This window comes from Pinus tabuliformis, chromosome 3_2 (assembly GCF_031772625.1).
Source record: "Pinus tabuliformis cultivar Carrire ecotype Pingquan chromosome 3_2, CPIR1, whole genome shotgun sequence".
Lineage (NCBI taxonomy): Eukaryota > Viridiplantae > Streptophyta > Pinopsida > Pinales > Pinaceae > Pinus > Pinus tabuliformis.
The window spans coordinates 246,939,170-246,953,788 of NC_142302.1; the positions used below are offsets into that span (position 1 = coordinate 246,939,170).

A 14,619-nucleotide genomic window follows, 5' to 3' on the forward strand; every position below is an offset into this window, starting at 1 on the left:
TAAACAATGCGAGAGCATAACACATAAAACATATATACACAGAGATTTTCCCCTGGATCCCAAAACCGGAACTATCAGCTTGATTTTTCATTATGTTCCTTTCAATGTTACAATATATATTTATACATGCTGAAACATCTAATACCATGGACCGAAACCATCGCGTCCAAAACCATGCACAAAACCATAGGTAGATCCGCCCAATCTAATATAAGGTCCAAAAAAAATTTCCCTAGGGTGCTACCCTGGACCCTGAAGAAGGGGGTTACCTGCCCCCTTAAACCCCCTGTGACCCCCCATTGCACAATCGGCACAACAAAGGGGAGGCTTTGCCCCCCCCTAATCCCCCAGTTAACTACGTAGGCTAGTCGTGGAAAGAATATAACACAAATCTATTTATGAGAAAGAAATGTTGGCAATACTACATACACTAAAACAATGACAACCTTACCTAATGGGAAAACACTTCAAGGTAAAAATAGATCATGATAGTCTTAAATACTTTTTGAAACAAAAAATATCGTCAAAAGAGCAGCAAAAATGGGTAACAAAGATGTTGGGTTATGACTTTGAAATCATATACAAAAAATTGAAGCAAAATGTTGTTGCAAATGCACTCTCAAGAAAAAATGAGGATGTGGAAGCATTGCTTTATGCCAGTTTTATTATCCACCCTAAGTGGATAACCGAAGCAAGGGATGAATAGAATAATATTCAAGAGGTGTAGTCACTCATTCAAAAATTGCAGCAAGATCTCAGTACATGTAAAATATTTAGCTGGAAAAATGATTCATTATGGTACAAAGATTGTTTATATCTTTGTAAGAATTCCCAACTCAACAAGTTCTCTAACTCTTAAAGGATAACCTCACTCTAACGCAAAATCGAATGAAACAATAGGCAGATCAACATCACAATAAAAGAAGTTTTGAAGAGAACATTTTGAAAAGTTAAAAATGACGTTTGGACTCACAAATGCCTCTTTCGATTAAGTGGGGGATATTAGATACGTAATCCTTAGTATTATGGTAAATTGTAAGAGTCATGGATGTTAAAGAAGAGTCATTAGACCTTTTAGAAAATGAAACTATATGTCATTTGTATTTGATCCTATATCATCGCCACTTGGCTTGTTCACTTGGTAAGGTATCAATATAAGAGCAAATATAATTAAAGAGGGGTTTAGAGTGATGGATTATATATTTTGTATCTCATCGTTGGTGGTATAATTGATTGGATTGACCATTTTATATCATTTTCTTGTGATACTAGAATATCTTTTTGATCTTATATTCTTCCAATTGGTAAGTGTTGTTTAGTTCTAAAGCCCCTTGGCTAATTAAATAGGTGGTAGATAACTAAAGAGTCAAGAAAAACATAATTAAATCAGTTATCCATTTTCCATCAATTTGTTGTTTTTTTTAAATATATTTTTGTTTCTTATATTTTTATAATTATCCATTAAATGAATCAACTAAGCTACATCCATTCTTGATTTATTGTTAAACAAAAGGATATGGTGTTGATGCATTGAAAGAGCATAAGTGGACTGTGATAACACAATATAATAGTCAAGGGTTGAAAACACATAATTGATATCAAGCATTTGGATTTTTTTTTTGGGGAATTTGCATTTGGATTTTTTTTTTGGGAATTTCTTATTTCTTATTGCGTGTAAGTTGTTAAATTCACAATCAAGACACGATATTTGTAATTCACATAAAGTTATTTTTTTAATCATCTCCTAGTTACAAGTTTGGAAGAGTTGGAGATTACAAATTTTAGAAGGAAATGACAATGACACAAATAAAAAAGTGTCCTAGACTTTTAGCCTAATGGACTTTGAGAAAAACAACATTGGTGCATTTTGATAATATCGTAGCATTTTTTTTTTTAATGTACTGCATTTTAGCCACAATCATACTCGAACACAAGCACCACCTCAACAACCACTAGTTTCTTCTCCTGAAATCGACATATCATGAACACAACATATATGGATGCTCGGTTACAATAAAGAATGGTTATGAAAAGCACATAATAATGGGCCACTTTTACGTCAAATTTCAGTCATCTAAAAACACTTTACATCATCTTTGTACCTTTGTATCTTGTTTAGTATTGGTGCAATTGCACTGCCTTGCATTAGCGTTGTACCTACTGCACTCTATTGCATACAATGGCCGTATCCTTGAATCTACTAATAACTATATCGACCTACAACAACCGAGAGGATATCATACTAGTTGATGGCATCGTTAGATCAAATTGATTTTTCTTGATATAGGCATTGACTTCCTTTGGTTTTAAGTGAGGAAAGTAAAATGTACAAGTTCATAACATATGAATCTGAATCTGCGATGAGTATCACAAGGACACCTAAAATGTTGACTTTATTCACTACAAAAAATTCTATCTTAAGAAATTACATTCATTTTATTCAAGTCAGTATAAGTTCATGCATTTAGATACTAGGATCTGTATATAAAGGTTTGAATGTTACACAATATCCTTCTAAAATATTGTTATCACGTGTTCCTCAGTTCGACACCGCTACTCTGCTATCCAGCCCTATAACTGTGGAAATATTAATTGGCAGTGTTTAAAAATACGCTGCTTTGTCATAAGTTGTTATTTCTGTATGATAATATTTTCCCAAGAAAACAAAATTAGAGCTGGTTTTCGCTATAGATTTGCACTACTTAGAAGGTAAGGATATGACTGCAACTACTTAGTGCTTAAGCATCATTGAACCAAGTAGTTCTGCCCATTACATATTCCTATAAATTTGCCCACTGTTTTTTAATAGCTTGCAACTAAAAGGGCATCATAAAGAATAACGTACTATAAAACTGTTAACCTACCTTCTAAATAAGCAAAATTAGACATGCCGTTTGGCATTTCATGTATAAGAATATAGCAATCTCCTTGATAATCTGGCTAGGCCATGACAGTTCCAATCAGAGGGTTGAAATTACCAGTCCTTGTCGTCGAATTCCATCTGACTCCTATTTTAATGCTGTCAAGCACCTTTCATGAAGCAAACTCCGTTTCTGCTTGCAATATAATATGTTGTGTTTAAATTCTTAGAATCAACATTTACGCGTTGTAATATACAAAACCCAATTATAAACAAGATCTAAAACTAGAAAGAGAGCACCATAGGATCAACGTATTATCAAAGCCCCATTGCCATTTACAACAAATGAATTCATGTTCCACCAAGAAGATCGAAGTTATCAGCTATATTATAAACAGCAAGACGTTTCCAACTAGAACCAAAGAGCTGTTCACCCCCTATAGAAAATGTCAATGCCCATGATAGAATCACCGTTGTATACACTATAAATCCAATGGCTGACCAGAGAACATCTGCAGTCATGTTGACAAAAAATTAGCGCGGGGGTTAAACTTGAAAAGAAACAACACTTGTATTTCTTTTTATTGCTAAAATAACGGCCACGATAGTCAGTTGTAAAGAATTAGCCGACATATATATAAAATAATAGAAGATATTCTAAAGGATATGCACAGCAACCTTGAAGATATTCAAATGTATCTATATAAAAAAAACCTAAGACTTTCAATTTAATAGCAATCCACAGTTTGCTGCAACTGTTACATCATTTGATAACAGCAAATAAAGATGGTAGAGCAAGTGTGCATGTCCTTACATAACAATAAGACATGCTTGCAATTGCATAGTATATGCTTGTAGTAAATTGTCTGGCAGAATTTCAATTAGTTAGAACAATGAGAATTCTTTTGGCACGTGAACATCAAGAAGATTTCTAGTCTAGCAAGCCAGCGGCATCTTGAGAGAATTCTTTCATGGTAAGACAGATGCAATTTCCTCCAATGAAATATCAATTGGAGGCCTACTTCATCAACATATTTATATCTGGCAAGGTTAGTTCCTACTCCCTAGGTTATAGAGACAAAAGCAGAACAAAGGTCCAAGAGGAACTCAAGAAATCAGATAGGGCAGCCAGTTCGGATGAATCCCACAAGATCAAGGCAAGTCAACCTCCTTACCACTGCTTGACAGTGAGTCTTGTAGAAGGAAAGAAACCTACATACAACTCTACCGTAGCCGCTTCAAGACGTCAAGTATAAGTGCAAACTAAGCACTCAGTCAAATAACAACGTCGTATTAGCAAAATAACTAAGGTTAAATGTAACACTATGAACTTCTCAGAAGAATCATATTGTCAAATAACAAATGCCCATACAACAATAGGGAACAAGGAAGCCACATAGAATATGTAGCAGAGAAGAGAACAAATTACAAGTACAAAGGAGAAAGAAGCCCCACGATCCAACCCATTTCTCCATCTCTAAAGAACAATTAAATAGATGTACGTTCCTTTAAAGTAATGTCCTGTTAAAATCAAAGTCTCACTAATCTGCTGTTGCTGATTATTTTAAGTTGTTGCTTGTTCTGTTCTTTGTTTATTTTAATTGCTCCCGGACACCTCTGCTGAATCCCGGAAGGACGGACTTTGAAAGCAGAGCCATATTGCAGCAATTCGGGAATGATTTAGCCACTGTACTCTTGCTTTTCTGGAAAATTCCAGATATAACCCAGAGACATGAAAAACAAACCTTGACACAACCAAACAGCCAGAAATAAATGAAATGCACGCCAAGCAAACAGAACAGTGAATGAAATGTATGTGCTTTTTTAATGGAAACAGGGGTATCTCCACGTTCTAATTTGCAACGCATATAGAGATGTGGACAGAAAAATATCCAATCTTTTCTTCTTTAGCTGTAGATGCATAAAACTTATTAACAGATAGGGCATTGAATACATAGATTTCAGAGTGTTATAAGTCTCAAGAAACAATTATCTATCCACCTCTGCACAATAATGTTTCTCATCTTGAGAAGATTGGCTAAATAGCACATTTCCTTCAAAGGAAACTCTGAGAATGCATATGATTCATCCAATGGTTTGTCATGCAAGGAAGGAAGTACTGAGGTCATGGAGTAGTTTCCAAAGGACAAACATCCGGTGTAATATCGATTCCCATGAAACCATGAGATCGGTTTCCATTAATCGCAGCCTACTATTCCGAAAACGCAAATAAACAAGGGTACAGAGGGATGTTTCTCCCAAAAATTGGTCAATTGCCAAGGACGGTCATCAGCGATAAAAGACACTGAAGTCAGCAGGTGACTGATTCGTTTGGTTTAGGGCATATTGAATTAATTTGGTTCTCTCTGAACAGTAAAGATCAAAAGCTTGTTTCAATACAACATTCATCAAAAATTAATTTTCGACTAACAGAAAAGAAAAAATAATTGCAATTTCATATGCCCTAAACACCAGAATTATATTTTTTTGAGTGAAGGGTTTGGAGAAAGTGTGTACATACATGGTCGAACTTCAGGGCAACGAAAGCGATGTCTGAGGACGGGCCAAAAGTAAAAGCAATTGAGGAACCAGAGCCATGGAAGAAGAAAAAATCCCCCATAGAAGAAATTGCGAGCCTTCTTCACACAATCGTCGAGCTGGGTGACTCCGAGGGCGCCATCAACAGTCGGCCACTGCGACCTCATCTCGAGCTCCCCATCGCTGAGATCCCAAGAACCTCGAATGCGACGCCTCTCCAAATCCACCTCCATTTTCAACAACTGCATTCGACTGAGCGCAGGTGTTATATCGTTTTGACAAAATCCATTCTACGGTAGTATGTGGACGTTATCCCAGGTAGTTGGGACGGTTCATTAATGACATCCCCACCAGGGGTTTGAATCTCGATTTATATCTCATATGTTGCCGTTTGTTGACGCAACGATGTTGTAATGATGATGGAATATATGCGTGGGGATAATGTAATAATGATATAATATATGGGTTGTGTTTTTTTCATAAGAGTTACATTTCCAAAGCGTCGTACCTCTTCACCATTGGTCATTGGATGGATAATTCTTAACCCTAAATTGTAAAGGGGTTACATTTATGTGTTGCGTTTCTTTCAGGGGGTTACATTTCCAAAGTGTCGTACCTCTTCACCATTGGATGGACAATGTTGCGTTTCTTCCCAGGGTTACATTTCCAATGCGAAGTACCTCTTCACCATTGGATGGACAATTCCCAGATTACTCCCCCTTTATTTATTACTGGATTACTTTATTTGTTTGTATTATTATTATTATTATTATTATAGTTATTTTAATTTATTTTTATTATTTATTTATTTATTTATACCTTTATTTTCAGTTTTGTTTTATCCCCTTTGGTTATTCAATTTAGTTTTATTTTATTAGTTTTCATTTTTATTCACTTATTAATTTATTATTAACTTTTAGTTTGAATTAATTAATTCATTATTATTAATATTATTATTACTTTAATTATTTTATTATTTATTTATTCTTTACCTTTGGTCATTATTCCCCCTTTATTTATTATTTTTTCATTATTCTTAGAGCTTTAGTATTATTTGGCATTATTTTTATTCACTTATTAATTTATTATTAATTTTTAGTTTGAATTAATTAATTCATTATTATTAATATTATTATTACTTTAATTATTTTATTATTTATTTTTATTTATTCTTTACCTTTGGTCATTATTCCCCCTTTAGTTATTATTTGGTTTCATTATTCTTAGAGCTTTAGTATTATTTTGCATTACTAAGTTTTAATTTATTAATTAATTAATTAATTAATTTGTTTTATTTTATTTTTACTATTGGTAGGTGTTTTATTCCATTGATCCATGAGCGTTTTAACTTTTATTTCATTCTCCCTTAATTTAGTAATCTGTTGCAACTAATTTTTTGATCCTGGTCCCTTGGTCATATTAGCGGCTGGTCAACTAGCCGTTGGAGGCTCTACTCGGTCTATTTAACATGCTTCGCTAGATCTGTTCTTCAACTTGTCCTGACGATGAACCACACTAGTTGGTTCGAAACGCGTCGACAAATGATTTTCCATGTGATTTTCGCCGAAATCTTTCTCTAACAATTCCCAGATTGTAAAGTAAAAAAAAAAAAACTTCACCATTGGATGGACAATTCCTAGATTGTAAAGGGGTTACATTTCCAAAGCATCGTCCCTCTTCACCATTGGATGGACAATTCCTAGATTGTAAAGTTCATTTCTTGACGTTGGAAAGATATGGAAATGTATATATCTATTTTTTAATATATATATATAGATAGATTGTTCATGAGTTGTTGGGGGTAATATAACTTATTGAATATCAAGTGATGTATATTAATACTTACATAGACTAAAAGAATGGGCAATATAGCTTAATCATTTAAATTAATATGTCATTTTATATAAAATAAAAAGTAAATAATATTTTAAATGGTTTTTTAGAAAGAAGGGGAGTAGGTTATTATTGACCCATCTAGTTAAAGGGTTGGGGACATGGTAGCACGCCTCTTGATAGTCATTAACTCATTATGTTGAAACATGTCAGCCATAACACATTGGGAGTCAGAAATAGGCCATAAAAACTCCACTTGCATGATACTCACTCTCTTCAGAGAAGTGCTTGGTTTTAGACTCAACTACATATCAATGTGGGGGGTAGCTTCCTTTTCCATTGCTTTTTCCTTCCCATTTGAACTCTATCCTCTTTTGTAAGTTGTCATCGTATTTTCAGGTTTCTCAGCTCAGGACTTTCTATCTCCTACAATCTCTTATGTGTCTTTACAACAAGTCCCCAGGAATTCTCCTATAGTTATCTTCTCAACCCTCTAGCCTCTTCCTATTCTTCTTTCTCTCCTTTGCCTTATGTCCTTTTCCCATCTTTTGTTCATCCTCTCTCTTTGCTCCCCCAGCCCTCGCAAAGTTTGGCTAATGCATCCCCCTGGACTCTAGCAACTGGTTGTTATCACCCCATCCACTGTCCTCCCTGTTATTGGTGGGTGTGGTTGGTAGCTCCATGTGGCATTCATCCTATTGACACCACCCCCCCTCTTTGTGTTAAAGTGATCATGCATCCCCCCTACGCAATCTTGTCTTTATCCCCCCTTCCCAGTTGTCAGTTTATTTTTGTCTCTTTGTCCTGCCCCTCATGCCTTGCCCATTGAGCCTTAGTTCTTAGGGGAGCAGCCTATTACCAAGAGAGGTCTCATAGGAGCAATTCGTGTATACATCACCACCAAGGAGAAGCAATCTCTCGTTATTGTGACATCACTTTTGCGCCCATCTAGGAAGAACTCACCCTTGTCGAGGGAGAAAGAGCCTCTCAAAAAATTGCTCTCTTGAACACGTAAGTTCTTGTTGAGATGGTTGATTAGGTACCAAACACCGGACACACTCATGGCATGTTTAATCAGTACATGTAGGCTGTCGACCTCTACTGGCATATGAATTTCCTTCTAGGTAGAGTTCTCCTAGATCAACATAAGCATCGGGCCAATATCTTCCATTATCTTGAGACATGCACATGAAGGACATGGACCGACGAATGGAGCGCATTGAGCAACACCTTGGAATACCTCCTTGTTGATGCTTGAATTTGACTCAAGCTAGCATTAGGAAGATCATCCAGTCAGGGCCCCAACTTGACCCTTTTTCATTTGGGATTGCAATTTTGACTGGTATGTGGACCTGGTTGCCACTAAAGGTTTTCTCATCGTAAGGAAAAATTCTAATATGATTTCCTAAATGAAAATGCAATATGATCAAGAAAGGGAGTAGTCCCACTCTCAATCGAGAGCAAGGTGAAAGGATTAGATTTGAATCTAAGGTTATGATGGGCTGGAAAATCACAGAAGCAGTTCATATGATTTGCAGCAGTTGAGGTAAATGTGCATATTTGGTTATTTAATAAATAATTATCAAATTCTCATACGCACATACTTAACTTCAATTATTAATAAATGAATTCAAGATAAACATGATCCATTGTATCAAAGAAACTCTTCATGTGATGCAACAAAAATCAAAGCAAAGACAAGTATGTAATCATGTTGCTAAATAGTTATAGCATGATAAATAGGTCTCCTTGAATCCATGATTTAGTTGTGATCTCAATATAACCAACTAAGAAAGGTAGCTTCCAATTAGTTTTAGACAAACGTATAATTACATGGAATTAACAATAGTGCAAAACCATATATCATACACTTATGTAGAGCCTAAAAGAAATCAAAACTGAATAAATTTATAAGCTATTAACAAGTCTTTTAATTTGGATATTGAAGCATATCTTGGAAGAAATTGTTTTTTTCAAAACACATTTTGACCAGATAACTGTTTCTCACATCTACAGGGAAAGAAATGCAATTGCTGACCGGCTCTCGAAAGAAGCGGCGGATCGTCCTCTAGGAGAATGGCTGATCGAGGAACACTATCCAGAGGGGATGCACAGTTTCTATCATAGACCATATATTGATGGTACCCTTCAGGGAGGCAATGGCCTCATCTAAATTTTTGCACTATCATGATATATATTTGTACATATTACAGTATTTTCCAGCTTGATCTGTTTTGTATAGCGATCATACACTTTTTGGATCTGTTTTTATAGAGTGATTATGCACTACTATGATGGACACTGATCCTATCACTGTATCCCTGTGGGTACCTATATGTAAATTTTTGATTTTTGATCAGTGGTGAAAACCACATTACAGCATATGCCTATGGGCATCAACAACATGTAATTTCTGATAATAGAAATTATGAATTTTCTTCTTCGGAAAAAAAAAAAAAAAAAAAAAAAAAAACTTTTAATTTGGACAATAGTGTACACAAATAAACACTGGTTAGAGGCTTTGGAGTGTAAAATATTCTAAAGGATTTCTCATGATGGCATAAGCTTTCCCCTAGCTACAACATATCTCCTTTGATCCGGCCTTGTAAACTTCCAATTTCCTTTAAGGAAAGTCTTCTACAACAGTGCAAAATCTTCTATGTACTTCAAAAATTAGAACCTTGTTCTCCTCTATAGCTTTCATTATATAACCATACAATTTTAATTGAAAAGAGAAAGTTGTTTCAAGGCCATCCAAAGAAGATTCATTTTCTATCTTTTTGGGGAGTTGAAGAGTCAAATTTTCCTTTGGAATTCCAATACACAAATCTTGAGACTCCAATTGGAAACTGCCCTCCAAAATATCTGCAAATATATTTATAAAATTATCATTATAAACATATTAAAACTCAAAGCAAAACTCAATTCTAAAAACATCTGAAATTAATCATTCTAAGAAAAACTCAATTCATGCAAATTAGCAACAAATTCCAAAATTTCATCCAAGTTGTTTCGTGTTGTTTGAATCCTAATAAATGGAAAACATTCCAATGAGACAAAGGCAACAAAATGTTTTGGCATCAAGTTTTATTTCCAAAAATTAATTTAGAAACCTTAGTTTGACCATATTTTGTAGCCCTTTTCTGCTGAATTATTGGGTTGTTTATCTTGTATATTTGTTGAAATAAATGTTTTAAAATTTTTCTCCTCGATCTCAGCTTTCCAATGAGGTATCATGAACTTGATTTCGTGCCCCATAGCCCAAGATGCATCTGAAAGTCAAAGTCTTATAGCATTTTATTAATCTAGAAGGTGCATTATGGTGGTAAATTAAAATTTCAAAAATAATTTAATCCACGTGCATGGGGTGAAATGAGTTTTTCATTTTCATATAGTTTTGTGAAATTACTTCAATTTGTGTGAACTTGTAATAAAAATTATGATACTTCAACTTAGAATAATAAAATGCATATTTAAATTTGGACCTTTAAGGTGAATACGCGAGACAAAAAAGCATATCTAAATTAAGGCGTAAGTGTGGAGGCCTACTTTAGACCTAAGTGTGGAGGCTTACGTGATAGTTCATCTTAGGATAATAATTTAGCCCTTCAAGGTGGCAAATATCTAAATTAAGAACTAAGTGTGGAAGCTTACGTGGAGGCACCTTCGAGCTAGATACGTGAGATATTAGGTGGCATACGTGGAATGTATAATAATTAACATATAAACCATGCCAAGGGGATGGTGCCAAAAACTCAGAAGCTCATTCTAATAGCGGATGGTGCCAAAAACTCACAAACTCGTTCCCATAGCGCCAAGAAACTCATGTCTCACAAAAATGCTGGGAGAGGAAAATTCTCGTCTCGGAATGGGAAAAATTTATGTTTGCGCGGAATGCCTCCGGTTAATTGCGCTTAGAGTTGAATTTAGCACCTTTTGTCAATTGTGTTAATAATTAGAAATTGATAAAACAAGAACTGGTGCAAACCTAGAGGAAGGACCATATGTTGATGTGGTGTCCTTGTAGACGTGCCACATGGCACATGGGAAAACATGTTTGGATGTTGATTTTGCTAAGATGTAGTGACACATGGTAGTGACATGGAAGTGTTATTTCGTTGGGATGCAGTGATACATGGTAGTGACATGGAAGTGTTATGTGTAAATTTTTTTCCACATAGACTATGTTAAGTCAATGTTACCATGTCAGCGCACCACAAAGGCTACCACATCATTATGTCACTTCATCAAAACAATTAAAAAATTACAAAGCTTCAAAATACCATAACTTTTCATCTGGGAAGGAAAATCAGACAAATTTTGTATCACGAAAATATTGAAGAGACCAAGATGATGGGAATGTCAAAAATTGTCAAATTGTGAAACCCAAAAATCACCCAATAAGAAATCAAATGCGGTCTAAGTCGATATTTTCAAAATCTATATGGGGGACCCTTTATTTTTCTCGAAAATTAAGGTGAGTTGTTGAGGCCTCAACAAATGGCAACACACTAAGACGAAGCAATTATCTCTAGTTGCTAATATAGTGAGGCTCAAATCTATTAAATATCAAATGATAAGTTTCATAAGATTCTCAAACATCGCATCAACTTTTATGGTTCCCACATAAGGCAAGTAAAATAATATAAATTTTAAAGATCTAGGTACTCAATATCTAATCAATGAATCCAGAAATAGGGAGATTTATTTTTCATTTTCTCATACTATTCAGTGGAAGAAGTAGGACTTGTGGCATTTTATGATCAACAAACATCCATTATGTGCATAGTTTATCCCTTTTTCCCGACATTTCTATGCCGCCTGCGAGCATCTATAGCCCAACAAAGATGCCTCCATACCATAAAAGCATAACCTCACTATCAACGATTGCCCATAGCCTTGACAAGTTTACTTGTAATTCCCACACTTTGTAGTGCTTTCAACTCTTTTGTATTTAGTTGCACCTTTTAGATTTGATTGGTTGAGAATTGCATTGTGCAGTTGGGTGAAGAGAGTAGGGTAGTATAAGAGAAGCTTTTATTTTCAGGGAAATAGATGTAATACTTAATAAATCTAACTCCAAAATCCTTCCCTTGACCTAATAATGTAGATTATTTAGTGTGGAGGGATAAGTGGTGGGATTCAAAGAGAAAGATTGAGATAGACTATTTCCTTTTATAAAACAAAGCCATAGTATCTGAAACATATCCTAGTCTTCTTCCATAGTCACTAATCAATGCAGGAGAAAGGAAACTTGATAAATATGTTCTTAAATAAATGAAAACCCCATTCATAATGATAAATGATAGATTCTTTGGGCCACCAATTTGCATTTCATTGGAGAGATTCCCATATAGAACTTTGAAATCATCATGAAATCAAAATCAAATGAAATCCAAAACAAAGCAAGAACTATACATAACTTCAAAGGACTATGAAGACCAAGACTATAAGAAATCTTGCAAATGATGAAAGAAAAACAACATTGTTGAAAGCATGGAAAAGAAAACAAAACAATGAAAAGGTAAAAAAAACTAGCCCAAAATAAAACAAGATCCCAACAAGACCAAATGTGTGAAGGGACACCTTAACATAGAAAGGAAAAACTACATTCCTTACAAATTAATATGTCCTGTCTTTTACACTAAGTTCAAGATAAATGTGTCTTTCATGGTATGTTGTTAATCAATGTTTTATTCCATCCTAAACTAGATGCACAATTATGACTACAAATTTCAAACATGAGAGCCTCAAAATACTCTTGCTTCATGATCAAATTGATTGCCTTAAACATTTACTAGTCAAGTCCTTATAATTAGAAATTAAGGATGAGACTTGAAAGAAATGTTGGAAGAAAACATGAGCAAGATGATAAAAGAAGAGAATAAATGTTGAAGTGTCTTCCTTGAATGCATTTTGATTATGGCTCATTTCCTGCATGAATGTCTTCATAACTGCATTATTCAGATGAGTGAAAAAGAAAATTCAAACAAAACTAAAGTACTCCTAAACATATTCTAAGCTACAAAGACTATCAGGACTAAGCATAATCAAACTTCCAATGGATCCATTCAAGTTGCTTTGGCCTTGCAAACATATGTACATCAAAAAATAGAAAAATAAATTGAACTAATATTAGAAAATATGAACACCCCAATTGGGCTGGACAAGCATAGTGAGAGGGATCTCGGGGGTGGGTGCCCATCACCCCATCGACTCCCATGGTGATTAAGGAGGGGGGTAGCATGGCACACCTCCCCCATGCACAATACATGTGTGGTTACTATAATTAAGTGCATTATCTTGCCACTTTAATTCATCTGCATTCAACAAAGGGAATGAGGTGGAGAGAGGATCAAGGTTTTTGATGGTTGCAGGGACACTAGTCCCATCTCCCTATGTTTCGATTTTCCATTTTTCATTATGGCCTTTGTCTGAATGTGAGGGGATGCTCAGTGGAATTTGATGGTTGGGTGACTTTAGGGTGCCTACACTGTGTAAATATTCTTTTTGAGGTAATATGTTATTAGCCCCTATCACCTTATGGCTTCAGTTAGTGGGTTGGGGGGAGGGGGGGGGTGTCAACCACTGTGAAATGGTTGTTGGGAAGTGCTTAAACCTAGGATTCACTACACCTAGAGGATATTGGAATTTCAAATGTGCACCTTTGGCATAGTTTCATGGCGGCTTAAAACTTTCCTTGTGGTAATTCTGATTTTTTGGTCGCTTTGGTTTGATTCCTTTATTATAGGATTTCATCTATTCCCCACAAATTTTCACAAGTGCATTGGGTGTAAGGTTATAACTTTCCCATACAGAACTTCTATTACCAACTTGTATCTCATGGTTTCTACCCAATTCTTATTTTGGGTTTCAATTGTGACTCCCCTTTTGACCTTAGTTCTTTTGGGGTGGGTTCCTCTGCTAGGGGCCTGGGCTCAGTTGTACTTCCCCATTGTGTAATTAGTCTCCTTGAGGGGCTCTTCATTATGGGGTATGAGTGGATAGTTGGTGGAATGAGTCTTATTAGAAGTGTAAACCCTTGAAAGGCTCCAGTGGACCCTACGTGGAATTATCCTTAAAATTTGATTTCTAAACATCGCCATACTAAGTGCAAAGGTCATTTTGGAGTGTTGATCATTAAGTGTCACCAATGAGGATGAAGTTTCCAAGGAAGAGGGGAATGTGTAAAATCCATCTATGACCAACCTAGCCAATCTTAGACTGAGGTTCAGGCTTAGGAGGGTACTACCAATTTCTAAACCATGACCTTCCCTAGTACCCAATTTGATATACGGAGACTAGAGTGCATTGTGAACTGAGAGAGGCAATGTCTTTCTAAATCATAACTTATTGGATAAGTTTCACACCAATTACTAGATCTTGAC

The 14,619-nt window shown here is 35.3% G+C and overlaps 1 protein-coding gene across 1 annotated transcript; it reads right to left on the bottom strand.

The window, feature by feature from the left end:
• Positions 1–2,907: 2,907 nt before the first annotated feature.
• LOC149180608 (putative gamma-secretase subunit PEN-2) lies at positions 2,908–5,755 on the bottom strand. Its single transcript, XM_089418204.1, has 2 exons — positions 5,382–5,755; positions 2,908–3,372 (listed from the first exon to the last, which is right to left on the bottom strand). Exons 1-2 carry the CDS (start codon positions 5,644–5,646, stop codon positions 3,212–3,214), a joined length of 426 nt encoding a protein of 141 aa, XP_089274330.1. The 5' UTR covers positions 5,647–5,755; the 3' UTR covers positions 2,908–3,211.
• Between the last annotated feature and the right edge of the window lie 8,864 nt (positions 5,756–14,619).

Bases quoted from the DNA above. Each gene is read 5' to 3' on its own strand.
- LOC149180608 (XM_089418204.1), bottom strand. From the start codon at position 5,646: ATGCAGTTGTTGAAAATGGAGGTGGATTTGGAGAGGCGTCGCATTCGA. The intron at 3,373-5,381 runs GTATGTACACAC...ACATGACTGCAG, and splicing joins TTGCCCTGAAGTTCGACCAT to ATGTTCTCTGGTCAGCCATT.